Source organism: Mustela lutreola, chromosome 10 (genome assembly GCF_030435805.1).
Source record: "Mustela lutreola isolate mMusLut2 chromosome 10, mMusLut2.pri, whole genome shotgun sequence".
Taxonomy (NCBI): Eukaryota; Metazoa; Chordata; class Mammalia; order Carnivora; family Mustelidae; genus Mustela; species Mustela lutreola.
Window position 1 is genome coordinate 116,230,554 of NC_081299.1, and position 26,255 is coordinate 116,256,808.

The 26,255-nt window shown below is 42.0% G+C and overlaps 2 protein-coding genes across 3 annotated transcripts in view; one reads left to right on the plus strand and one right to left on the minus strand.

The window, feature by feature from the left end:
• The first annotated feature begins 770 nt into the window (after positions 1-770).
• Positions 771-24,612, plus strand: LOC131810245 (conserved oligomeric Golgi complex subunit 2-like). 2 transcript variants are annotated; one of them, XM_059137951.1, is made up of 4 exons: positions 771-993; positions 20,710-20,870; positions 22,265-22,327; positions 24,532-24,612. In XM_059137951.1, coding segments are annotated over exons 1-4 (297 nt in total). In that variant the 5' UTR covers positions 771-921; the 3' UTR covers positions 24,533-24,612. The 2 variants fall into 2 exon arrangements, with proteins under 2 accessions (XP_058993934.1, XP_058993933.1); XM_059137950.1 differs by lacking the exon at positions 24,532-24,612 and having other exon boundaries at positions 22,265-22,813.
• LOC131810243 (piggyBac transposable element-derived protein 5-like) overlaps positions 24,482-26,255 on the minus strand; it is a 217,786-nt gene continuing 216,012 nt past the window's right edge. Inside the window, exon 3 of the mRNA XM_059137946.1 lies at positions 24,482-24,750. The gene's annotated coding sequence lies outside the window, so the exon portion shown is untranslated. The remainder of the gene's footprint in view (positions 24,751-26,255) is intronic.

The following is a 26,255-nucleotide window of genomic DNA, read 5'->3' on the forward strand; positions in this document are numbered from 1 at the left end:
GGATGGCAGGAGGAGGAGGGGGTCTCGGAAATTGGGGGCAGGTGTGGCGATCGAACCAACGCTAGCCACAAACACAGGATTCCGCCCATTCTAGAGCGGACTGGACATAAACATGCTCCCACATCTACTTGTCGGCTGCGTTTTGTCAGCCGGTAGCAAGGTGACTCTTTAAGAGCTCTGAGAACCCAAACTTGTGGCCTCCCCGCAGCTGAGCCAAAGTGGAGCTGGGAGCTGCCCTGACGACCCGAGGCTGCCAGCTGACCACCTTCCTCCCTACTGATCGCTGGAGCCAAGCTCGGCGGGGGAGAAGCCACGCTCGCAGGTGGGTGCCAGGGCTAAGGGCAGAAGCCGGGTTCCCACAGAGGCCTCCTCGCCCAGGCGGCTGCAGGGGCGGCGCACGGGGACCGGAGGCCTGACACCGGGACGCGCCCCCCACTCTGGACAATCGGCCGCAGAAGTAAAGGGCCAGCATCCGGCCACGGCTGTGCTTCCCGCGGGACAATCTCGGGAGAAGGTCCTGGAAGAGGCTCGCAGGCCGATTTTCCGAGGGAAAGGGCGAGGTGGGGAGGGAGCGCCCCTGACCCTCCCCGCCCCCCCTCTCCCGCTCACCCAGCATCACCAGCGTCCTGGCTGCTCCGCAGAAACTTACGCGAGGTTGTAGTGTCGCCCTCTGCCGCATGGGGGCAGCATCACCTGCTGGCTCAGCGGCAGCGGTCTGCACCCCTCTCTTGGCAGAGGCAGGCGCAGGCGGGCCTGCGGCATCCTCTTTCATTGGCCGAGGCGCGGACGCTGCCATGTTGGAGGAAGCAGTGCCTTCTGTGCGGTGGAAACGCCGTGGCTTCACCGGTAGCGTCGGGGAGCGCAGCCTCCTACCTTTTCTCCTCGCTCGAGTGTCGGTGCTGAGAGGCGGCGGCCGGCGGGATGGAGAGAAGTAGGATGAACCTGCCCAAGGGGCTGGACACGCTCTGCTTCGACAAGGACGAGTTCATGAAGGTGCGCGCCTGGGCTCTGCTCCCCGGAGCCGGGCCGTGGGTGGCCTGCCCTCCTTGGCCCTCCGGGGCCTCTCCTCGGGCTTCTCCTGCGGGCTTCCTGGGCCGTCCCTGCCCCGGACGGGTCCTCGGCGGGGACCTCACTGCACTTCACAGTGAGTCTCTTGGCCTCGGGTGGGCTAGGTGCAGCCTGGAGAAAGCACTCCTGTGAAATCGTGCACATTGAATGAAAAGGCCTGAAAGTTCAGGGCAAGTGGTTTTGAGCTAAACGTAAAAGCCCCGGACGCGTAGGACCCGCCTCTGGTACCGTGCGGCACAGTCAGACCGCCGCTCCCCCGGCCTGACAGAAGCCTCCCAGTGCCTTGTGCCTAGAAGCTGAGCGACTGTGCGTTGAACACATCTCTGAATACACGTACTTACCAGGAATCGGGTCAAAAAGGCACTTAACCTAACGTTTATGCCTGACTTTCGTCTTAAGCTCCCGGAATGAGAAATCTGAAAGACTGTACTGTCGTTACTGGTTCTGGTCCAGTACTACAAAGCATACCAAGCTCCTTTTCTAAAGTTGCCCTACTTCTCTTGGTGAGGTCAGCCTGAAGCTGGCAGCAGATAACTGTAGGACATAAACTTACAGAATAGAAATTTAAACTGAAAAGACTTTACTGACAGGAAAGGTTCATCAGACATAGCCTTGAAAATGTCCCAAGGTTTGAATCAGAGCCAGGAGGAGCTTTATCTGTTTTCTGTATCCCTCTGGGTCTGTACTTAAACTATCAAAACGTATATGTTTAATTTCTAAGGATTGGGATTTAGTAGCTGGTTTCAGTGTTAAAAAGTTTTGGCTCTGTAGGTACCTAAAATTCTGAAAAGAGTTTGAATTTCTTACTTTTTTATGGCTTCAAGTCATAATATGTTTTTTTCTTTTTTGGGTTAACCAGCTAGTTCCTTTTTGATACTTGCATTCAGATCACATCTCCCAAACTCTGGCTTTAAAAGTGCTTATGTCTGGGGGCGCCTGGGTGGCTCAGTGGGTTAAATCCTCTGCTTTCGGCTCAGGTCATGATCCCAGGGTCCTGGGATCGAGCCCCACATCGGGCTCTCTGCTCAGCAGGGAGCCTGCTTCCACTTCTCTCTCTGCCTGCCTCTCTGCCTACTTGTGATCTCTGTCTGTCAAATAAATAAATAAAATATTTTTTTAAAAAAAGTGCTTATGTCTGGATCCTCTGCAGTGTGGCCATATCATTTTTAATATGTAGGGATGCCTAGACGAAGGTATATTGTACTCTTGTTCTTGTATGGTGATGTTAAGCCACTGTAATAAAAGGTGTAAATTGAATGGAGTGTCTGAAGGAGAGCACAGAGTGAATTCTCGGATCCAGAAACCTTTTGTTAATGAACGACACGTGATGAGGAGAGAGGTCATTGGAAGAAGAAAAGGCACACACACAGACTTAAAGAATCTCAAAGCACGGAAGTCTCTTTAGCTTGTCTGTCTTTGGACTTCGTCAGGCTTTCTTTGAGCCTAACACTAGCATTTTCTCGCACTTCCTTGCCCCGCCATCTTTCTCACTCTGAGCTGACAGAATGCCTTTGGTCAAAGCAGCTTCGGAAAATAGAAATCTCAAAATAGCAGTTCTAAAGTAGGACTTAGAGGTAGGAAGAGAGCAAACTGGGAAAGTGGCTAGAATGCCAGCAATTCCATATTCTTTCAAGGCTCTGACATTTCTGAATATAATGTACAATTTGTAGTGTTAATGAACGTGACCCCTTCATACATAGAAGGAAAATACATAGAACAGCTGTTCTGTGTAAAGTGGTATTGATCTTCTATGTGGCTGCTGGAGATAAAGGTTATATGCAATTTGTGTTTCCGTCAGAGAGATGTTTTGTTAAGTTACAGTTCCGAGGCAGAAATGAGTGGAGAGCTTGCTGGCAGGGTTGTATTTCTACATAGGTGTCTTGTTTGGCACATTTTGGAATGAGACTGAGATGGTAGAAAGGGAGATGTGGTGGGGCTGCGGGTTGCACCTTGGACACTGCATACATTGAGGGGTCCACGTTGATGCAGTCTTCATGGTAGAGCTGCAGTCAGGTTTACAGCAGGAAGTTGCATGGTCATATCTGTTGAGTTCGAGCTGACTGGTGGCAGGAGACTACTTAAAAAGTCATGTTTATGAGATCTAATGAGAAATAGAAGGGGAAAGGTATGCAAAAGAGGTAGGTGATCAAAGTGCAGGAATGGCAGATGGGGAAGGGTCACCTGGGGCAAAGGCACTGGCAACATCATACTTTGTCGGCTTAGAAATACGAAAATCCTTTGGGTTGACAGCCAACTAAGAGATAAGCAGGACATAACGTATTGGTAGTAGGGGGAGAAAGTGTCATAACAGATAAATTAGACCATTTACATGGGTGTGCTATTGACATCACATGTAGCCTTCCTCTTCCATCTCAACATATGACTTCATCTCCAGTCGTACAGAAAAATTAGCAGCCACCCCACGGGACCTCCTCCATCGTGCTGATCATGATCCCATTCTTGTATTTGTCCCCTTCTCCTCCTCACCTGGTACAGGGAGGGGCTCTCCTTCCTCCTCGGGTTCAGTCTTCACTCTGGCTTGGAGTCCATGCCCTCCTGCCCTTCCAGGAGCCTGCGAGGATCCTCTCCCCTGCACTCCTTCCCATCATGCGCTCCTGTTTGATCCTCTCCCACTTGACTGCCCCACCTCTAGGTATTGCCCTGTCACTGTCGCGCATCACAGCCAGTGCTCAGGGGTTGACTTGACTTTCCCACCTTCCACCCTTCAGGCCCTGTCGTTCCACTAAAGAGTTCTTACCAAAACTGTTTCTAAGTCAGCGCACCTGACCTTTCTCTGTCTCCTTACTCGACATCACAGTAGACCAAATGCTCTGCATTGCTTCCTGTCTTTCTTCTACCTCTCTGATGTGTCTCCTGTGCAAAGTCATGCTCCTGGTAGCCACTGAATGCTGATTATGGGTTCAGCCCTGTGTTCCTTTCTTTCCCTAGATGACCTTTTGTGCAGCTTCATGACCACCTATCAGCAGGTCAGGCAGATTCCTGTCTCTGGCTCACACGCCTCCTGAGCACCAGTTCTGTGTATCGGACTTGCTGACCTTTCTTCTCGGATGTGTCTGTGGCCCCTCAGACTCATCAGGTTCAAGACGGAATTCATGAGCACCTCCTCCACTGAAAACCACCTTTCTTATTCTATTGCCTCTCTCGGTAAACACTTCATCCATTTAGCCTGGAGTCGGAAAACCAGAAGTCAACTCCTACTCTGTCACCTTTCCAAACTCTAGTCTGTCACACCAAGTCCTGTGGATTTCGCTTCCTAAACCTCTTGAGTCCATATACTTCTTTCCATCTCTTCTCGTACCTTTGCAGCGCGCCCTTGCCATCACACCGTAGAAGCTTCTCACCCAGTCTCCATGCGCCTTCCTTGTCTTTCTGGCCCCTGGTCTACACTGCAGGCAAGCCACTCTTGTCAGAATGCGGATGTGATCTTGTATGTACCAGGTGACTGGTCAGTCCACCAGCTCTTGAAAAACCATTTTCCCATGCACTCGAACGTATTTCAAAGAGAATCAGTCCCCCATGGGGTAGTTTTCCTTGGTAGACAGTTTCTTTCTGCGCTGAGCCAGTCTGCCTCCTTCGAACTTCTCTGTGTCAGTTCCTCTCTGGAACCTGTGGCTTCGTTGGCACCCCGGGTAGGCACATGATGACCTTTTCCATGAGAAGTGAAGGCAGGAGCCCTCTGGACGGTGAATGTATGTACCCTCATGTTCCATAGGTAAAAGAACCGTGTGTGTGGGTGAGGGGGTAAGTCGTTGAGGCTCCTCCCTGTTCTAATTGGGTGAACTGGGAATTTTGAGACAGGAAGCAGGTCCTGTGTGTCCTTGTTTGCAGGGAGCATGCATTCTGATGGACAAAACGGAAAAGGGGAAGAATGAGCAGCTGCTCAGATCTGTTTGTACTGTGCTGGCTGATTAGCTGTGACCTGCAGATGTGGGTCCCATCCTCGGCTCTGCTCTCTGCCTGCTTATGTCTGACTTGGGGCAAATCTCTCGCCTCCGGCCTTCTGTTTGCTTGTTAGTATAATGAGGTGGTGCTTATCTATGTGATCTTTGCCGGCTCCTCTGAAAAGACTCTAGTCCATCCTGGCTTGCAGATAAGGAAACTGAGGCCTGAGGTGTGATGACTTCCTTTAAAGCCACACAGCTAGTTGGGGCCAATCACAGGCCAGATCTCCTGACCCCCATGCATCAGTCCTTGGAAATCCTACTGTAATATGTTCCTTTCCAGAGGCCACAGGTGGGAACTGAGGGAAGTGGGACAATCAGAACATTAAGAATAGCGCAGAAGATGGCACAATGTCCGCATGCCTTGGCACCTGCATTTCACCAATAGGGCCACCTCTTACCTTAGAAGAAGTTCCCACAGGGCTGGTGATCTGGGTGCCTGGCCTGGAGCTTAGCTACGGTAAATGGGACCGGAGGGAAGTGATGGCTGTTTGAGGTGGACTTTGTTGACGGTGGCTGGAGATAGCAGCTGACAGAGGAGGAAGAGGGAAGAGTGACAGATGGTAGATAGCCGCAGGCCCGCAGGTCAGCCACTGTTGCCCAGGGTGGCCCATCCCCAGGAGCTGTCTTCGTATCACAGGAGCTGAGTGCTTACCCTGTGGGTTCTTAGTTCGATGTCACATCTTGATGACAAGATTCCATTCTCTTCCGCATCAGTTTGAGACAGACATCGTAATGAAATTCTAATTAGCCAAATATGGAATGTAAGCCTGGAACTCATTTTATAGAGAAATTTTCTTATGTGAACTACTTTCCCTGATGGTAGAGGAGTTGTGACGATGTAACATCAGATAAAGTTTATCTGATTGGCACTTGTAAGAAGGTTTCCCGGCAAAAAAGAACTGTTTTTTTGTTGTTTTTGTCCTCCCTTTTGATCTTTCCTTTCCATTCCTTTTTTTTTTTTTTTTTTTTTTTTTTTTTTTTTTTTTGGTCTTGTGAGCGGTCATCTGATTTATAAAAAGATGCAACAAAAAGTAAAATGGTACAAGATAATCAGTTTCAAAAAATAAAAAAGTGAGTGTCTTTAGCCATAGCTCAGAACAGAGGAACTGGGTAAGGAAAATTGCTTGTATGAACTGGCAACAGGAAAAGTTGGTAAAGGAGAGCTGAGGAACTCTATTAAGACATAGGAGTGAGGGGCTCCATCATCATCTGGCATTTGCTCAGTGTCATCTATATGGTTAGAGATGTCCATGATGGGAACTCCAGCAATCTTCTGGGTCTGGGTCTGGGTCAGCTGATGCCACAGTATAACACTCTGAATTACTTCTGTACTGAGCAGTCATCTGCATAGTTTGTCTTGTGTGTACGTGGTAATCATTTGAATCTTGGCTCTTTCGCAATCCTTAGAGCCTCTTGATATTTTCACCCCGGTTTCTCAGTTTCAGCCATTACACAGTCAGTTGTACAACTGGTACACTTGGCACACAGCCCGTCCATCATTGACCGGTCAAGTTTGGCCTAAATAGAAAAGTTGATAAAGTCGGTACCAACCAGGATGTGGTAAGTCGGCCCAGCTGTGTGTTTATATTGGAAAAAGCAGGAGGGATGTTGGGGGACTTCTCTTTCCTTGAGTGCATGGGATCCTTCTTTTCTTTCTTTTTAGGTTTTAATCTGTCCTTCTCTCAGAGAAGGATCTCAGAGCTAAGCATTCGCTTCCCGGTCACATACTTTCTTGCTTTCTCTTGCTTCCCCATGTTCACACCATGCCCATTTCTCCTTGCTTTTGATTTTCTAATTCACTCTTTGTAGTACCATAAAACTTATTTAAATAAAATGTTGGTCTACTAAGTTATTGATTATTAGTAAGTTCTTTGTTCAAAATTTGAGAGCAAGAAGTATTATGTAAATATATCTTTTTGTTATTTAACTAGTCTTACAACATTTAGCATCAAATTTCTTGAAACATTTAAACAAATTAATCACAAACTGGGACTTGGGCTCTTTCTTTCTTTTTTTTTTTTTTTAAGTAATCTCTATACCCAACATGGGACTTGAACTCACAACCCTGAGATCAAGACCTGCACACTCCAGTGACTGAATGAGCCAGGTGCCCTTTGGGCTTTTTGTTTTTAAGTTCCTCAGGTGAGGGGGTGCCTTAGTGGCTCAGAGGGTTAAGCTTCTGCCTTCAGCTCAGGTCATGGTCTCAGGGTCCTGGGATCGAGCTCTGCATGGGACACTCTGCTCAGCATGGAGCATGATTCCCTCCCTCTCTGCCTACTTGTGATCTCTCTCTCTGTGTCAAATAAATAAAATCTTAAAAAAAAAAAGTTCCTTAAGTGATTCTAATGTGTGACCAGTGTTGAGAACTCTAGCACTGGATAATTCCTTTAAATAGCTCAAGAAATTAATTATGAAAAGCGAACTAAAAGCCTACATAGATTATGATTGGTGTTAAATTGAGGGGAAAAAAAGAGATAAAGAGAAGAAACCAGCTGGAACAGAGTGTATTTAGGTACTCAAATATTTGTTAGATGGATAAATACATTTACGGAATGTAGGTTTTTTTTTTTTTGTCTCTTCATAAATATGTCAAATGGGTATATAAATTCAACAAAGGAGTTTGATATAAAATTGATGAAAATGTTAGAACAGAAGTTTTTTAGAATTTCAGTGTTACTATTTCATGATGCTTTTAAGATGATTTCTCTGTAGATGGTGGGAAGATCTTGTTAGCATATGTTTTTAATTTCTCAAGCTTGAATAATTTAGTCACCGAACAAAGATTTAGAATGAGTTTTGGGAGACACAAGTCCTAGATTATGTCCCCACCTAGCTGGGTCAGAGATTTGAGAGCAGGCGCTGGAGGGAAGAGCTCCAAGGACATTTTTGTATACATACTGATACCTTGGGCGGGAACACTCTTCCCACATTTCCTGTGGCTAGCCCCTTTGTGTCATTTGGATCTCAACTCATTGTTCTATATTTCCTGGTTCATCCAAGTTAAAATACATCCCATTTGTCACTCAGACCTTTACTCTGTCCTGTTTTCTTTTTAGCTGTGATCACTATTCATTAATCACTATTTGATCACTGTTCATTAATATAATGTTTGATTACATATTTATTTTCTCATTTCTTCATTAGAATATCTGCTTCTTAAAAGCAGAGACCTTGTCTTTTCTTTTCATGACTGTGTCCCCAGGTCTTAGAGCAGAGCTGGAGTTGCATGATAAATATTTGAGGAATATTTATGGGATATACAGGGACATTTATTCATCTCTGTTGTCCATTGTTTTCAAGAATGGTTGGAAACACACACATACGTGAGCTCACACAAACTTTCTATGTCTTTCAACCCCTATGTAGTGTGCAGATTAGTGCTTAACTATTTTGGTTTTTTGTCTCGATGAAATGGGACATGTTTCAGGGCAGAGCTCATAAATTTCATATGCCCTCTTAGTACTTCTCATCTTTACAGAGTGATGGTTCTGGGGATTCTGCTTCTCGTGGAGATAGTATATAGTGATTTTATAAGTCCATGTATCTGGGAAGGAGTGTTTTACTTCTTGGCAGTTTAGAGAACTTCAATCTTTCCAAATTCCATGTAATTTTCATAGCATTAAAGCTACTAATTTCAGATTATTGGTAAGTTTTAAATGATTAATTCCCAGGTTACTTTGAATTAGTCTTTGTTTGCCATCCCTGATTGCAGCTAGTTAGTAAAGTAGCTAAACTTTTAAACTCTACTTGGTTTTAATTTTGAGTGATGTCACTGCTCCTCTGATGGTTAATGGTTCTTAATTACCTGCAGCTTGTCTGGTTTGCTCATTTATTTTCCTGTGTTCCAACACCTCTTGTGATCTACCAACTTCTGGCCTTTTGGGGGATTTGTACTTTAACTGGGTTCAGATAGGAAATACCCCTGAGTACAAAGAGAAGATATTTTTCTTCTAACTTCACTATCTCCTATTATTAATGTATTACATTGTTGTGGTACATGTGTTACAACTGATGAACCAGCATTGATACAGTATTAATTAATAATCCATGGTTTACATTAGGGTTCACTCCTCTTTCTAAAGTTCTGTGGGTTTTGACAAATGTATAATGTTATTTACCTACTGTTGGTATCTTACAGCCTAGTTTCATTGCCTTGAAAAACCCTGTACCTCATCTATTTGTTTCTTCTCCTCTCTCTGCACCCTCCTCGCTCACCCCTCAGCCCGGGATGTTTTTACTGTCTAGAGTTTTACCTTTTCAGAGGCACCTGGATCGCTTAGTTGCTAGGGCATCTGACTCTTGATCTCGGGGTTGTGAGTTCTATCCACCACATTGGGTATAGAGATGACCTAAAAAATAAATTAAAATAAATAATGTTGGTTAATTTTTACCTTTTCCAGAATGCCATAGAGTTGGAATCCTATAGTATTTAGCCTTTGAAACTGGTCTTTCACTTAGCAATATGCATTTAAGGTTCTTCGAAGTCTTGTGGCTTAATAATTCATCTTTTAATTGTCGAATAATCCGTTGTGTGGGTGTGGCACAGTGTACCTGTTCACCTATTGAAGGAGATTGGATTGCTTCCAAGTTTTGGCGCTTCAGAGAATAAAGCTGCTGTAAATATCCGTGTGCAGGTTTTTGTGTGGACACTAGTTTTAAGCTCTTTTGGGTAAATACAAAGGAGCACAATTACTGATCTTATAGTGAGAATGTGTTTAGTTCTGTGAGAAACTGCCAAGCTGTCTCACACAGTGCCTCCCATTTTGCATTCTGACCAAACAGTGAATGAGTGTTCGGTTGTCCCACATCCTTGCTAGCATTTGGTATTACTAGTGCTTTGGATTTTTTATATTCTACGTGATATGTAATAGTACCTAGTTTAAATTTGCAATTTCTTAATGACATACAAAGTTGAGCATCTTTTCAGATCCTTTTTTTTTTCTGTTTTAAAGATTCTATTTATTTATTAACACCACAAGCACACGGAGAGGTAGCAGCAGGCAGCAGGAGAGGGAAAAAAAGCAGGCTCCTCGCTGAGCCGGGGGCCCAGTGTGGGGTTCAGTCCCAGGACCTGAGCTAAAGGCAGATGCTTAACTGACTGGGTTTCCCAGCCACCGCTCTTTTCACATTTTTAAATTAGGTTTGATTTCTTGTTGCTACTAAGACATCTTTATATTATATTTCTTATTTTAAGTCCTTTACCATGGATGTGTTTTGCAGATATTTTCTCTACTCTGTGACTGGTCTTTTCATTCTCTCTCTTTTTTTTTTTATTTTTAAGATTTTATTTATTTATTTGTCAGAGAGAGAGCGAGCGAGAGTGAGCACAGTCAGACAGAGTGGAAGGCAGAGTCAGAGGGTGAAGTAGGCTCCCTGCGGAGCAAGGATCCGGATGCAGGACTCCATCCTAGGACGCTGGGATCATGACCTGAGCCGAAGGCAGCTGCTTAACCAACTGAGCCACCCAGGCATCCCATCTTTTCATTCTCTTAACAGTGTCTTTTACAGAGAAGTTTAATTTTAACAAAGTCCCTCTCATCAATTTTTTTCTTTTGTAGATCATGCTTTTGGTTTTATATCTGAAAAGTCATTGCCAAATCCAAGGATCCCTACATTTTTTCTTATGTCATCTTTAAGAAGTTTTGCATTTTACGTTTAGGTTTTGTGAAAGGTGTGAAAAGTTTGTTTTTATTCTTTTCATTTCTTTGTTTTTTCTTATCAATGTCCCATTGTTCGGTTCCATTTGTTGAAGACTGTCCTTGCCATTGAGTTGCCTTTGCCTGTGTGTGTGGATGTTTTTCTGAGCTCTCCACTCTGTTCCAAGGACCTGTCTCTTTTGCCAGGCACCTTCTGTCTTAATCACTATAGCTTTAATAGTAAGTCTTGAGATTGGGTGGTGGCAATCCTCAATTTCCTTTTTTTCCCCGCTCTTTAATATTTTGTTGACTACTCTGGGACTCTTGGTTTTCCAGTTTTCCATCCAAATTTTAGAGTCAACATGTTGGTATCCACAGAATAACTTCCTGGCATTTTGATTGGGATTGCATTGAGTCTGTCGATCAGTTTGGGAAGAACTGACCTCTTAACAGTATTGAGTGTTCTTACCCAAGATTATGGACTTTCCACTTCACATCTTACCTTGCTTGTTATCTTTCATCAGAATTTTATACTTTTTCTCATATAGATCTTGTGCATATTTCGTTAGATTTGCACCTAAGTATTAATTTTTTTTGGTATGCTAATGTAAATGGTCTTGTGTTTTTAACTTCAAATTCCACTTGTACATTGCTGGTATATACGAAAGCAATTGACTTTTTAAATTTTTTAATTAAAATTCAATCTCATTAACATATAGTGTACTTTTAGTTTCATGGTTAGAATTTCGTGATTCATTGGTTGCATACAACACCCAGAGCTCATCCCAACAAGTGCCCTCCTTAATACCCCTCACCCAGTTACCCCAACATTCCCCTCTCCAGTAACCCTCAGTTTGTTTCCTGTAGTTAATTCTCTTGTGATTTGCCTCCCTGTCTGTTTCTATTTTTTCTTCCCTTCTCCTAAATTCATCTGTTGTTTCTTAAGTTCCACATGTGACTGAAACTATATGGTATTTGTCTTCCTCTAGTTCCATCCATGTCCTTGCAAATGGCAAGATTTTGTTCTTTTTGATGGCTGAGTAATGTGTGTGTGTGTGTGTATGTATACCACATCTTCTTTATCCATTCATCTTGATGGACATCTGGGCTCTTTCAATAGTTTGACTATAAACATTGGGGTGCTTTTGCCCCTTTTGTGTACTTTGGATAAACATCTAATAGGGCAATTGCTAAGTCGTTGGGTTGTTACATTTTTAACTTTTTGAGGAGCCTCCATACTGTTTTCCAGAGTTGCATTCCCACCAACAGTGTAGGAGGATTCCCCTTTCTCCACATCCTCGCCAACATCTGTTGTTTCCTGACTTGTTAATTTTAGCCATTTTGACTGATGTAAGGTGGTGTCTCATTGTGGTTTTGATTTGTATTTCCCTGATGCTGAGTGATGTGGAGCCCTTTTTAATGTGTCTGTTAGCCATTTGGATGTCTTCTTTGGTCTGTTCATGTCTTCTGTCCATTTCTTGACTGGATTTTTTTGTTTTTTGGATGTTGAGTTTGATAAATTCTTTATAAATTTTGAATACTGGCCCTTTGTCTGATACATCATTGGAAAGCAATTGACTTCTGTATTTTAACTGTGTATTGTGCAGACTTGCTATAATCACTTGACTAGTTTCAGGAGGGTGTGGGGTGTGAAGTCTTTGTATTTTCTGTAGACAGTCATGTCATCTGTGAACAAAGTTTTATTCTTTCCCAGGTTGTATACCTTTTGTTTCCTTTTCTTACCTTATTTCATTAGTTTGGCCTTCCAGTATAGTATTGAATAGTAGTAGTAGGAGGGATATCATTGCCTTGATTCCCTGTCTTCGATTTTCTCAGTATTAATATCATGTTAGCTGTGGATTTCTGGAGACATTCTTTATCAAGTTGAGGAAGTCCTCCTATTCCTAGTTTCCTGAGGGTTAATAATGAAGAGGTGTGGATTTTGTTAAATGTTTTTTTTCCTCCCTTCATTGATATGATCATGTGATTTTTTTTCTGTTGATATGATGGATCACATTGATTTTCTAATGTTGAACATTTTCTAATGTTGCATACCTGGAATAAATCCTACATGACCCTGGTGTATAATTTTTTAATATAGTGTTTGCTTTTATTTGCTAATTTTTGTTGAAGATTTTTGTGTCTGTGTTCATGAGAGATACTAGTTTGTAGTTTCTTTTCTTGTAGTATTGGTTTTGGTGTCAGGGTAATAATGATCTCCTAGAATGATTTAGGAAGTATTCCTTCTAGTTTTACTTTCTGGAAGAGATTTTAGAGAATTGTGTAGTATTCCATAAATGTTTGGGTGAATTTACAGTGATTGGGGTTGTTAGCAGTAGCCCTCCCTTCTTTCATCTGATATTAGTAATTTATGTCTTCTAACTTTTTTTCTTTGTTTGCCTGACTAAGGGTGTATCTGTTTTATTGATGTTTTCAAAGAAACAGACTTGGGGTTTATTGATTTAAAAAAAAAAATCCTGGTTTTAATTACATTGATTTCTGCTCTAATTTTTTTTTTTCTACTTCCTTTAGGGTATTTTTTAATGATTTTATTTGACACAGAGAGAGTCAGTGAGAGAGGGAATACAGGCAGGAGGAATGGGAGATGGAGAAGCAGCCTCCCTGAGCAGGAAGCTCTGATGCAGGGCTCTGTCCCAGGACCCTAGGACCATGTCCTGAGCCAAAGGCAGATGATTAACCAACTGAACCACCCAGGAGCCCCTCCTTACTTTAGATTTGATTTTGTTGTTGTTGCCTAAAATGGAAGCTTAGATTATTGACTTTAATCTTTTTTTTCCTAATATTTGCATTCAGTACTGTATTTTCCCTTTAAGCAGCATTCCACACATTTTGCTACATTGTATTTTGTTGAGACTGGTCTCCTGTAATTTAGAAGTGTGTCATTTAATCTCCATGTATTTTGGACTTCTTCAGCTATCTTCTGTTACTGATTTTTAAAGATTTTTTTTTTAATTTATTTTAATTCCATTGCGGTCTGAGAACATACTTGGTATAATTTTTATTTTTAAAAATTTGTTCTGTTTTGTGGTCCAGAATTATTCTGTCTTGATGAGTGTTCCATATGAGCTTAAGAAGAATGTGTGTTGCACTATTACTGGGTGAAATTGTCTGTGTACATCTGTTGTACGGTAATTGATGGTGGTGTTAAGTGTGCCATGTCTGGACTGAATGTGCACATCTGTCAAATCCTTGTTGCCCTGCTGCTGGATCGGCCCATTAATGATGGAGAAGTGTTGAAGTCACCAGCTGTGATAATGGAATTGTTTATTTCTCCCTGCAGTTCTGTTAGGTTATGTCTCACCTGTGTTGATCAGGTACACATACATTAAGGATAATTGTGTCTTCTTGGTCAGTCGATTTCTTTATCATGTAATGCTGCTCTTTATGCCTGATAATTTTCCTTCTCTGAAATCTGCTTTGTCTGAAATTCATGTAGCTACTCCATTGTTCCTGTGATTAGTGTTACTTTGGATATTTTTAATGTATCCTAGCATTTAACTTGTTGATATTTAAGTTGTTTCATTTTTCATCAAAATATAATTCACAAAGCATAATAGTTGCCATTTTAAAGTGTACTCTTCTCTGGTTTTTAGTATATTTACTGTGTATATGGTACATACATCACTTCTGTCTAATTCCAGAATGCTTCCATCACCCGAAAAATAAACCTCTTAGTTCCAATTCTCCCCTCCCCTTATTCCCTGGCAACCATGAATCTACTTTCTGTTTTTATGGATTTGCCTTTTCTGGAACATCTCATATCTGTGGAATTGTATAACACGTGGCCTTTTGTGTCTGGCTTCCTTTAACCTGAGAGTAGAATGTTTTCAGACTTCACTCGTGTTGTAGCATGTAACAGTTTATTCCTTTTTATGGTTGTGTAAGAGGCTCTTCCACATTTTACGTATCCATTCATCAGTTGATGGACGTTGGGTATATACTCTTTTGGCTGTTACGAGCAGCGCTGCTGTGCACATTCATGTACAGGTTGTGGCAGGAACATCTGTTGTCAGTTCTGTCGGTGTCATACCCCTAGACGTAGAACTGCTGGGTAATTGTACGTGTGTAACTTCTTGAGGAGCTACCGAGCTGTTTGCTGCCTTAGCCACACTATTTTACATTCTCACCGAGAATACAGGAGGGTTCCAGCTTCTCCGCCTTCTTGCCAGCACTTTTCTTCTTCTTTTTTTCTTTTTCTTTTTCTTATTTTACCATAGTTGTCCTAGTGGGTGTGACGTGGCATCTGCATGTGCTTTTGATTCGCATTTCCCCAATGACTAAGGATGTCGAACATCCCGACATGTGCTCTTGACCGTCTGTGTATCATCTTTGGAGAAATGTCTATTCAAAAGTCTTTGGCTTGTTTTTAAATTAGGTTATTTGTCTTTTTGTTGTTGAGTTCTAAGAGTATATTTGCATATTCTGGTTATTAGGTCCTTGTCAGACAAATGATTTGCAGATACTCTCTCCCATTCTGTAGGTTGTCATTTCAAGTTCTCCGTAGTGTCCTTTGATACATGAAAGTTTTTATTTTGATCAAGTTCAGCTTATCTAATATTTCTTATTGCTTTGTGTATCATGTCTAAGAAAGCTTTTCCCGATCCAAAGTCATACAGATTTTCACCTGTTTTCTCTGAGTGTTACAGTTTTTACCCTTACATTTAAATCTTTGATCCATTTTGAGTTATATTTTTGTGTATGTGTGACGTTGCTGTTCCAAGTTCATTCTTTTGCATGTAGATATTCACTTGTCCCAGTAGTAGGCACTCGAAAAGACTGTTTTTCCCCCCATTAAATGGTCTTGGCATCCTTGTGAAAAATCAGTTGACCGTAAATGTATGGGTTGTAAATACTTTCTTTTTGAATACTTGGGAAATCTACACTATAAAGTAAAACCATTCCTAAAGTAGTAAAACCATTCTTGGTTAAGTGAAATGGGTCTCTATTATGGCACTGTGAGTTTGGGTTTGCTTTTCACAGCAAACGCTGCCTAACCCAGTATTCACAGATGTTCCGAGTTATTTAGTCATGTGTTATGCAACTTTTGTTTATCTGAGAACAAATGCATAAATGGTAAATTGAGTACTAATATTACCTAATAGCATTTGTTCACTGAGGCTAAGTTATATGATTTATTTATTTATTTATTTAAGATTTTATTTGAGAGTGAGAGAGTGCAGGAGCAGGAGGAAGGGACAGAGGGAGAAGCAGGCTCCTTGCTCAGCAGAGCGCCTGATGTGGAACTCAAACCCAAGAGACTGGGATCATGACCTGAGCCAAAGGCAGATGCTTAACCACATAGGCACCCCAGTTATACAATTTAGAATGCCATCATGAAGTTCAAGAACTTTCAACAATGTGTAACTGAGGCAGGGAAAGTGATCGACCTAAAGGTATACAGTTGGTGAGTAGGATGGCCAGGATTATGAACCGAGACCCCCTCCCGTGATGTACTACATAACTATGATGTAAGGTCTGAGATGGTCTCAGGAGAGAAAGGTCCAGGCTAATTTGGTCACCAGTGTAAGGAGCAGGTGGCTCTCTGTAGATGACTGTGAAATTACGGTTTGGTATGAAGTCCTTCTCTCTGACACTAGCAGGATCAGTCTTTGGTTGTAACTAAAAAAGTCAGTTTAAACAAGTACTCTTAGGGAATAGTACATACAGTTCTTAGCATTTAATTGGAAAAAATATATGTACATTTATTCTTCATTGAAACAGAGTGCCAGGTCTTTTCTCTGGAAACTGGCCTGCAGATTAGATTTCTGAGTTATCACAGCACTTGGGTCGCTCAATAGGTTAGGCATCTACCTTCGGTTCAGGTCATGACCCTGGGGTCCTGGGATGGAGTCCCGCATTGGGCTCCCTGTTCAGCAGGGAATTTCCTCCCATTGCCCCTTTCCCTGCTCATACTGTCTGTCTGTGTCTCAAATAAATAAAAAGAATCTTTAAAAAAAGCTTTCTATGTTGTCTTTTTTTGCATTCAGTTTCAGTTTCTTTAACTGAATTGAGTGAGAATCCTGTGATCACTCCCTCCCTGCCTGGTACTTGGTCATCTCACCCATACCTAACTTAGCAAAAATTTTCTTATTGATTTCTTTGTATCAAATCTTTCCAAAGTAGCTGTGTTAGTTTTCAAAAGAACAGTGATTTTTTTTTGCAGTCATATTTTGTTGGTTTACATAGTGTTTAATAAAAAGTAAGTGTAGGTGTCCTTAACTAGTTTGGGAATCATCACATTTGATTCTTGCTGACTAAACAGGTCATGGAGTAGCAGAGTCACAGGGGAATTAGATAGTAATTTATTGCCTCTAAGCATATAAGCCTACCAGGGTATCACAGTATTGTAAAGGGGAAACACAGGATAGCTAATCCTGTGAGACCAATACTTGGAAATAGGTTATGAAAGATTTGGAACATATGTTCAATGGGACACTCAGCATGCACGTAAAATATTAATAGAAATGTATGTGTTTTATGTAAAGACATTCAAGTTATATTTTTAGATGGGAATTTTTTTTTAAAAGAATGGGTTTTTATTTTTTATTTTTTTATTCTTTTTTTAAGATTTTATTTATTTATTTGACAGAGAGAGAGAGAGGTCACAAGGAGGCAGAGAGACAGGAAGAGAGAGGGGGGAAAGTAGGCTCCCAGCTGAGCAGAGAGCCTGATGTGAGGCTTGATCTCAGGACCCTGAGATATGACCTGAGCTGAAGGCAGAGGCTTAACCCACTGAGCCACCCAGGTGCCCCTAGATGGGAAATAGTTTAGAAGAGCATGAATATTTGTGTGTGTGTGTGTGTACACATATGTGTGTGTACACACATACATAGAGAAGGTCTGGGGTTTCCATTCAAGATGGAAAAAACCCTACAACTAGCTGAGTGACTCCTACACATTAGGTGAGTAAGGAAAAAAACCTATGTTGAAGTAAGAATCAGTCTTGCCACAAACCCCACCCCTGGTACAGCGACCTGGGATTGGGAGGGTACTCAAAACCCCAGGCTTCTCCCTGAGGAGCAAAGGGTTTGAGCCCCACTTCTGGCACCCCAACTTCCAAGACGTACATCTAAGAGACAAGACCCCAAAACATCCAGCTTTGAAAGCCATCAGAGCTTGCACCCATGAGACCCACAAGGCTAGAGCAAACTGAGAAACAGTTCTTAAAGCAGTCGCCCGCGAATAGACTGACCCACCCTGGAACTCAGCACAGAAGCAGCAGACTGAAATGGGTTCAGATTTCTGTGAAAGAGGCTCATTTGCTTATCTTAAAGCCCTGAGGGGCAGGCATCTAATTTAACCTGGATCTGGGAGCCTAGTAAGGTATTCTCCAAAGATGGAGCTGATGGGTACCATCTTTGCGCTGTCCCTCTACCTCGCTTCTGCTTTCTGGTATCTCCTGGAAAGGAGCTTGAATGCTCGTATGATGCCCCGAGGTTTGCAGTTGCTACCCAGGGTATACCTCTAGATCACCTGGCTCTAGCGGCCAACAAGACTCACACTCACGGTAGTGAGTATCACAGTATTTACAACAACCAAGACTTGGAAATAACTAAAGTGTCCACCAACGGGGTGAATGGATAAAGAAAATGTGTGTGTATACGATGGAATATTACTCAACCATAAAAAGAAGGAAGTCTTGCCATTTGCAACAACATGGATGGACCTTGAGGATATTGTGCTGAGTGAAATAAGTCAGACAGAGAAAGAGAAATACTGTATGATCTCCCTCACATGTGGAATCTAAAAAACAAAACAAAATGAAGTCATAGAGAACAGATTGGTGGTTGCCAGAGGCGAGGTTGTGGAGGAAATAGATGAAGGGGTCCAGTGGTATAAACTTCCAGTTAATAAGATAAGCCTTGGGGATGTAATGTACATCATAGTGACTGTAGTAAATAATACTGTGTATTATTGTATATTAATTTTATTATTTTTTATTAGAAATATGTATTATTAGCCCCAGGGTTACAGGTCTGTGAATTGTCAGGCTTACACACTTCCCAGCACTCACTGTAGTACATACCTTCCCCAATGTCCACAACCCCACCACCCTCTCCCTACACCCCTCCCCCCAGCAACCCTCAGTTTGTTTTGTGAGATTAAGAGTCTCTTATGGTTTGTCTCCCTCCCAATCCAATCTTTTTTTTTTTAAGATTTTATTTATTTATTGGACAGACAGAAATCACAAGTAGGCAGAGAGGCAGGCAGAGAGAGAGGAGAAAGCAGGATCCCCGTTGAGCAGAGAGCCCGATGTGGGGCTCAATTCCAGGACCGTGTGATCATGACCTGAGCCGAAGGCAGAGGCTTTAACCCACTGAGCCACCCAGGTGCCCCCCTCCAAATCCAATCTTGTTTCATTTTTCCTTCCCTACCCCCACACCCCCCACTTTGCCTCTCAAATTCCTCATATCAGGGAGATTGTATGATAATTGTCTTTCTCTGATTATTTCACTCAGCATACCCTCTAGTTCCATCCAGGTCATTGCACATGGCAAGATTTCATTTCTTTTGATGGCTGCATAGTATATTATATATATATATTTTTTTTTTAAGATTTTATTTATTTATTTGACATAGATCACAAGTAGGAAGAGAGGCAGGCAGAGAGAGAGGAGGAAACAGGCTCCCTGCTGAGGAGAGAGCCTGATGTGGGGCTCGATTCCAGGACCCTGGAATCATGACCTGAGCCGAAGGCAGAGGCCTTAACTCACTGAGCTACCCAGTGCCGTATATTATTATATATTTAAAGTTGCTAAAGCTTAAGAGTTCTTAGCACAAGAAAAAAATGTGTATGTTTGGTGATGGATGTTAACTAGTCTTAGGGTGATCATTTCACAACAGATAAAAATATGGAATTTTTATGTTGTACGCCTGAAACTAACATGTGTCCATTATATGTCAGTTTCTTTAAAAAGTAATTGATATTTTATTTTTTAAAAAATTATTTATTTATTAGACAGAGATCACAAGTAGGCAGAGAGGCAGGCAGAGAGAGAGACAGGGAAGCAGGCTCTCTGCTGAGCAGAAAGCCCAATGCGGGGCTTGAACCTATAACCCTGGGATCATGACCTGAGCTAACGACAGAGGCCTTAACCCACTGAACCAGCCAGGCACCCCAAAAGTAATTTATATTTTAAAGAGAAAGACTAGGGCACCTGGGTGTCTCAGTCAGTTAAGCATCTGCCTTCGGTTGAGATCTTGATTTCAGGGTCTTGGAATGAACCCTGGCATCAGGCTCCCAGCTCAGCAGAGAGCCGGCTTCTCCCTCTGCCCCTCCTCCCACTTGTTCTCTCCATCTCTCTCTCTCAAATAAATAAAATTAAAAAAAAAAAAAAAGTAAAGAGAAAGACCAAAGCAAAGTCTGGAAGGATGTTAATCGCTGTGTTAAATAGTGAAGAAAAATAAATATTAACAGTGCTTAACTGCAGAGCATTAGAGAGTGGGTGATTTTTTTTTCTCTCTCTTACATAAGTATTTCTTGGTTGGTTGAAAGTTTGACAGTGAACATTTTTTACTTTTAAAATTAAGAAGAAGGGGCGCCTGGGTGGCTCAGGGGGTTAAGCCTCTGCCTTCGGCTCAGGTCGTGATCTCAGGGTCCTGGGATCGAGCCCCACGCATCAGGCTCTCTGCTCAGCGAGGAGCCTGCTTCCCACTTCTCTCTCTCTGCCTGCCTCTCTCCCTACTTGCGGTCTCTCTCTCTGTGTCCAATAAATAAATAAAAACTTTAAAAAAAATAAAATTAAATTAAGAAGAAAAAGCTGTTTCTATTTTGAGAAGAGCCTCTTTGAAATGTATAATTAAAAGAAATAAAATGCCTGTAGAGTTAGGCAACTGGAGAGAATGGTCTTGGTGAGGGGCTCCCTTTCCCATAATCTTAGGAAGTGAGCAGACCCCCTGATGTCCCTGTGTGTGTTCCCCTGCAGTAATACAGCCTCTTATTCTTTCTCTGATCTTAATTTTTCTATGTAAAATGTGGTATCAGTGCAATCATTTTTTCTCTCTGGTTTGATTTTCAGGAAGATTTCGATGTTGATCACGTTGTGTCTGACTGTAGGAAGCGTGTCCAGCTGGAGGAACTAAGAGGAGATCTGGAACTCTACTATAAACTTTTAAAACAGCCATGGTTGAGCTCATCAACAAGGATTATGCAGATTTTGTCAACCTTTCCACAAACTTGGTAAACCTGAAATTCACAAGTCCTATACACACACACACACACACACACACATTTTCTCTCTCCTTCATATTTATTAAAAGGGCAGAGTTTTTAGAAACCTTTCAGTTGATTACCCCACCAACCCCACCAGAAACTTGAAGAAATTACCAATTTCATTAATAAAAGAACTAAACTTTTTGGAATACATTTTTTTGTTTGTTTTAGTTTTTATTCATTTAAGGTTGCTCTAGTTTGATTATGTTTCAAATTCATTAGTCAACAGTGAAAAGTAAAGGATAATAATACCCAAGGGGTTGTTTTATTAGTTGCTAAGTCCTGAAGTCTTCCTTGATTTAGACTAATTTGTAGGAGCAAATGTCCACCACTCTTACAATGTTTAATTTACTCCCAGGTATATCTGTTAGCCAGAGCTAGGTTGAGGGAACATTGGCCAATATTGATATTTTAAAAGTTTGGTTTTATAAAAATATAAGAATGATTTGCAGTGAGCTTATCAATTGTTTGTAAAAGCTGTTTAGAAATGTTGAATTTTGGGGCGCCTGGGTGGCTCAGTGGGTTAAGCCGCTGCCTTCGGCTCAGGTCATGATCTCAGGGTCCTGGGATCGAGTCCCACATCGGGCTCTCTGCTCAGCAGGGAGCCTGCTTCCTCCTCTCTCTCTGCCTGCCTCTCTGCCTACTTGTGATCTCTGTCTGTCAAATAAATAAATAAAATCTTAAAAAAAAAAAAGAAATGTTGAATTTTGTTACTTGGCAGAAAAGTCTCCTTGTTGATGCTTCATTTTGTTTTAAATCTGTTTGTCCAGAGAAGCACAGAAAGTTGCAGCTTCGTGGGAATTTCAAGAAGCATTAAAATTAATGATGCACATTTGCTTTTGGGAAATATACCACTAAGATAAATATCCCAATAGGATTTAAAACCTAGAAAATTTTACTTCTGTTTAATTTCTATTTTTCTCAAGGCTTATAATAATGTTTAAGAGAGACGTAGCCCGTGCTCGCTTCGGCAGCACATATACTAAGAGAGACGTAGCCCGTCAGACTTTCACATCAGCTGGCTGAGTATCATCAATTACAGACAGAGAACTGTTTACCTTCTGTGAAAATTTTTCACATTCATTTAAAATGTCATCTAAAGGCAAATTGTTCTTAAGGAAACTTTCGTTTCTCATGACTTCCCTTATTTTTATAGTTCCATGTATTTCAACAGATTTTTTTCATATTCTATGAACAACATTAATGGCCAAATAACACTTCTGTTGTTTAGCTAGTTATGTAGCAAAATACGGTTGTGCCAAAAAAATAACTTAAATCTGGTACTGCTTTGATCGTTAAATAGATACGTCACTATTACTTCTTATCGTGATGTGTTTGTGACAACCTGGTTTTGCCTTTAGGTTGGCATGGACAAAGCCCTCAATGAACTTTCTGTGCCTTTGGGACAGTTATGAGAAGTTCTGGTAAGTCCCCAATTAATGAAAACAGTCTGCTGTGACGCCTGTTGTCCTCGTCGGCTTTTCTCTAAGAATTCTTTTCATCTGTTAGTTTGGTGGTACTGGTGGTTGTATTTTAACGGTTCATGATTATAATATTCACCTTCAGAAGAGTTGTAAATGATTTTGTTTTTGCATATGCTAAAAACCTAAAAAAAATGTTCGATTTGAAGAAGACATATTCTCAGAGTAGACAACCTTAAAATGTCAGGGGAGAGGAAGCATATTTCCAAATTCAACTTATTAATGCCACTTTGGTCATATGTAAGTGGTTTCTAACTTACGAATGACTTGTATTTTAACAGTTTGTAATCTTGTAAATATCCCCCCCCCACCCCACGTAATCTACATGTGGTTAGGTTCCTGGGCTGATCTACAAAAACTGTGTAATCCCTAATGGAACTGAAGGATAATATAAATAAAATGTAATACTTAATAAATGTTACATTTGCATGTTCTCTCAGAAAAATCTCTGTTGTGGGAATGGGACTCCCCACCTCTAAGCCATTGGGAATAGGAACTCCACCTGGGTGAACAGTGGAGGGGCAGTTGTGGCATCACTTCTAACAGAAAACTGTGCTGCCCTGTCTCCCCCCCCACCCCCCCCGTCTGTGTCTGGTGCCCTGACTTACGGCCTCTGTCCGTTCTGATGCCCTGTCGTAAATTTGTCATAAACTGCACCATCCTTCCTTGTCTGTCTCCTCTAGCTTGAGTGGCCTCGTGCATCCCTCCGCTAAGACAGTGCCTGCATCCTAGAGAGAATATAAAGAGAACATAATTTAAGGGAAGACACAGTACATGGTTAGAACCAAGAAAAATGCGGAGTAATGGAAATATCAGTGCTGAGAAGCCTAGGGGAGGGGCAGGCAGGAAAGAGTTCGTGAAACAGGTAAAAATCTTGAGTTGTGCCTTGAGGTAGCCAATACTTTCCATGGTTTATGTCTCATTTGAATTTTACAAAATCTTGTTAAAGGTACTTTTCCTTGGAATGGAAGGGAATTTCGTGGTCCGCTGTTGGATTCCACACCAGCCGCTGTGGGGCTCTCCCACTGCCTCCTTGGTGTGCCTCTTCCTTCCGGGGCCTCATAGTGGTGTTGTTTCCCAAGCCTAGCCTTCCTTTGGCCTCCCACTCTTCTCTCCCTGGAGGCAGATTTGCTCTACTCACACAGCTCCCGTCCCACCTCACGCCCTGCCATCACTGTATCCCCTCCCTTTTCCATGGGCTGTTTTTATGGCCACTGTGGTCCTGCTCAGCCATAGGCCTGACCTTCCTTTCTGGTCCAAACTCTGAAGCTGTTCTGTGAGATTCTCAGACCTCTGAGGGATACGACTATATCTGTCTTTATTGTATCCCTGTGGGCTGCCACCATACTGACGTCCAGGAGGTGTTTCATAATGTTGATGGAGTGAATTAATTCACCTTCCTGTGGAATTTTTGTGATATGCCTACTTCATTCTAGTTGTTTCTGTTAACCTTTGTTTTGGCCCTAATTCCTAATTATCTCTTTATTCATTAGCTTCTGGACATGTTTCTCTACCTCTGTGCTCTGCCTTTTTCTGGTCTTCTGTTCTTCATTCTTGATTCCTGGTATTTCCATACCCACATTTCATCATCATGCATCAGTGCTTTGACATTCTCTCATTCTCCAAAATATGCAGAATCTAAAGACCTCATCTCAGTGAAGTTGGCCCTCCATTCCTATTTCTGCTTCTCTCCAGAAGGAAGCCTGCAGTGCACATGGCTGTATGCCTGTCTGACCCTGCCCCTGAGTGTGTGTGCACTTACATCTGCTCCCCATCCCCTCCCCACCTCGGCAGCTGTGTACACATGGCTTTCAGAGTCCGATTTGAGCCCCGTCGCATGTCCAGACTCTCCTGTACTTTGCTTCATATTATCTGTTCTCCATTCTAAGCCCCCTCATCCCCATAACTTTCACTGTATATATGTCATTCTTCTTCTGGCCATGCGACCCTGCCTTCGTGTCATTATGCCCCCAGATCATGAGTCCCCTCAACAGTAACTATGTCTGGTATATCATTTTTTTTTTTGTCAATATCTGCATAGTACTGGAGCACAGGTATTAAGTTCTGTGGAATTGAATGAGATGTAGGAACTTGATGATGTGACAAAACAATGTCTGTAATACGTTTTATTTTTTATTCTTTTAAAGAGTCTCAGGTCATCAGTCAGTGAAGGAATTCGGGCAGTAGATGAACTAATGTGTAAACAACAGGACATAAGGAAGAAAAAGGTACCCTCCAGTAGATTTCTTATGCTGCATGCCAGTTGAAGCCCTCTCCCCTTTTCTCCACGAACTTGTCAGCACTATTCAGCTTTTTTTCAAAGCTCTCACGCATGTGCATTTTATGCATTACGTCATGTTATCTACCTGAAATAATAAGACAGAATTTCAGAGGTACCCACACAATCTCAAGATCACCCACTTTTTCCAGAACAAGAAACCGTGATAAATGTTGTCGGTGCAGCGCCTGACAGTTAACGACTGTATAAATTGTCAGCGACCCTGTAAAGAAAATAGTCCTATATTAGAGACTAGGGGAGAAGTGGGCTTTCCAAAGCAAACTCAGGATTCTGCCGTAGGTTTGTTGTTATTTTCTGATCCTGTGTTCTTTATGTTCTGGTGTTAACTTTAATTTTTTCAATTCCCAGTAGTTAGCATGTGATGTTGGCTTAGTTTCAGGTGTGTGAGACAGGCAACGGCTCTGTACATCTGAGGGCTCACCCCGGGAGTGTGCCCCTTAGTGCTATCTCCAGTTTCAAGTGTCCCCGATGTCATTCATGATCATAACGATGTAGGGGCACAGTGGGCATTGGGAGTCTGGGCTTCTGACTCTCGCCTGCTGCTCTGTACTATGTTTTCTATGTGTATTATTAGCATATTTGTTAAAATCTCAGTGGGGAGAAAGCCTGTTTGAGGGACCTTCTGTTTAATTCGCCTCTGGATCTCCTCACAGCTTTTGTCCAAAGAATGCTTGTCATGCGCTTCCAGACAAAACAGTAAGCTTTATGAGAGCAGGGTGTATTTCTTGCTTTATTTTCTCGTGCCCCCCCCACCCCCACCCCCTGTCGGAATGAATGTCGAGCTCCCAGGGGTGTTCAGGAACTATTTATTGAATGGATGACTTTGTATTTTTTTGTTCTTTAAGGATGAGAGTTTTCATAATGTCCCTCAACCTCTTTGATAATATTTGTAGTGTAAAAGGTCTTTAGTGATTTGGTGCTTGGCCATATAGGTATATGCACATGTAAACTGAGAGGATCAGTACGATCGGAAGCCAAAGTTAAAACATGAATAAAGGGCCATAAGAAAACAAATGGAGGGGAGCCTGGTGGCTCAGTTGGTTAAACGTCCGACTCTTGATTTTGGCTCAGGTCATGATCTCAGGGTCATGAGATTGAGCCCCACATTGAGCTCTATGCTCAGCAGGATGTGTACTCGAGATTCTCTCTCTCCCTCTGCCCCTCCCCTGCACGTGCACATGCAGTCTCTCTCTCTCTCAAATAAACAAATCTTTTTAAAAAAATAGGAAAGAAATGCCAATAGAAAGATTCAGGTTGGGGAAAAGAAGAAATAAGAGTATAGAATATGAGAAAGCAAAGTCTAGGGTTTTTTTTTTTTTTTTCTATATAAACTTGCAATAGAATATGGAAGTATGCTTATTCTAGAACTAAGATTTGCATTCTTGAGAATTCTTTGTTTCATAGAAATATTCAAAATATAGCATGCCCTATATATTTGAAGTTAACTTTTGGTCTTATATTTTCCTGCATTTGGCATGGGAAATAAAGATGATTAAGAGTAAAGATGGTGACGTTTTTTCTTTGCTTAATTTTTATTTTTATAGATGTGTGTGTTGATGCTTATACAAGTTA

Bases quoted from the DNA above. Each gene is read 5' to 3' on its own strand.
- LOC131810245 (XM_059137950.1), top strand. From the start codon at position 922: ATGGAGAGAAGTAGGATGAACCTGCCCAAGGGGCTGGACACGCTCTGC. The intron at 994-20,709 runs GTGCGCGCCTGG...TTTGATTTTCAG, and splicing joins ACAAGGACGAGTTCATGAAG to GAAGATTTCGATGTTGATCA. The intron at 20,871-22,264 runs GTAAACCTGAAA...TTTTGCCTTTAG, and splicing joins TCAACCTTTCCACAAACTTG to GTTGGCATGGACAAAGCCCT.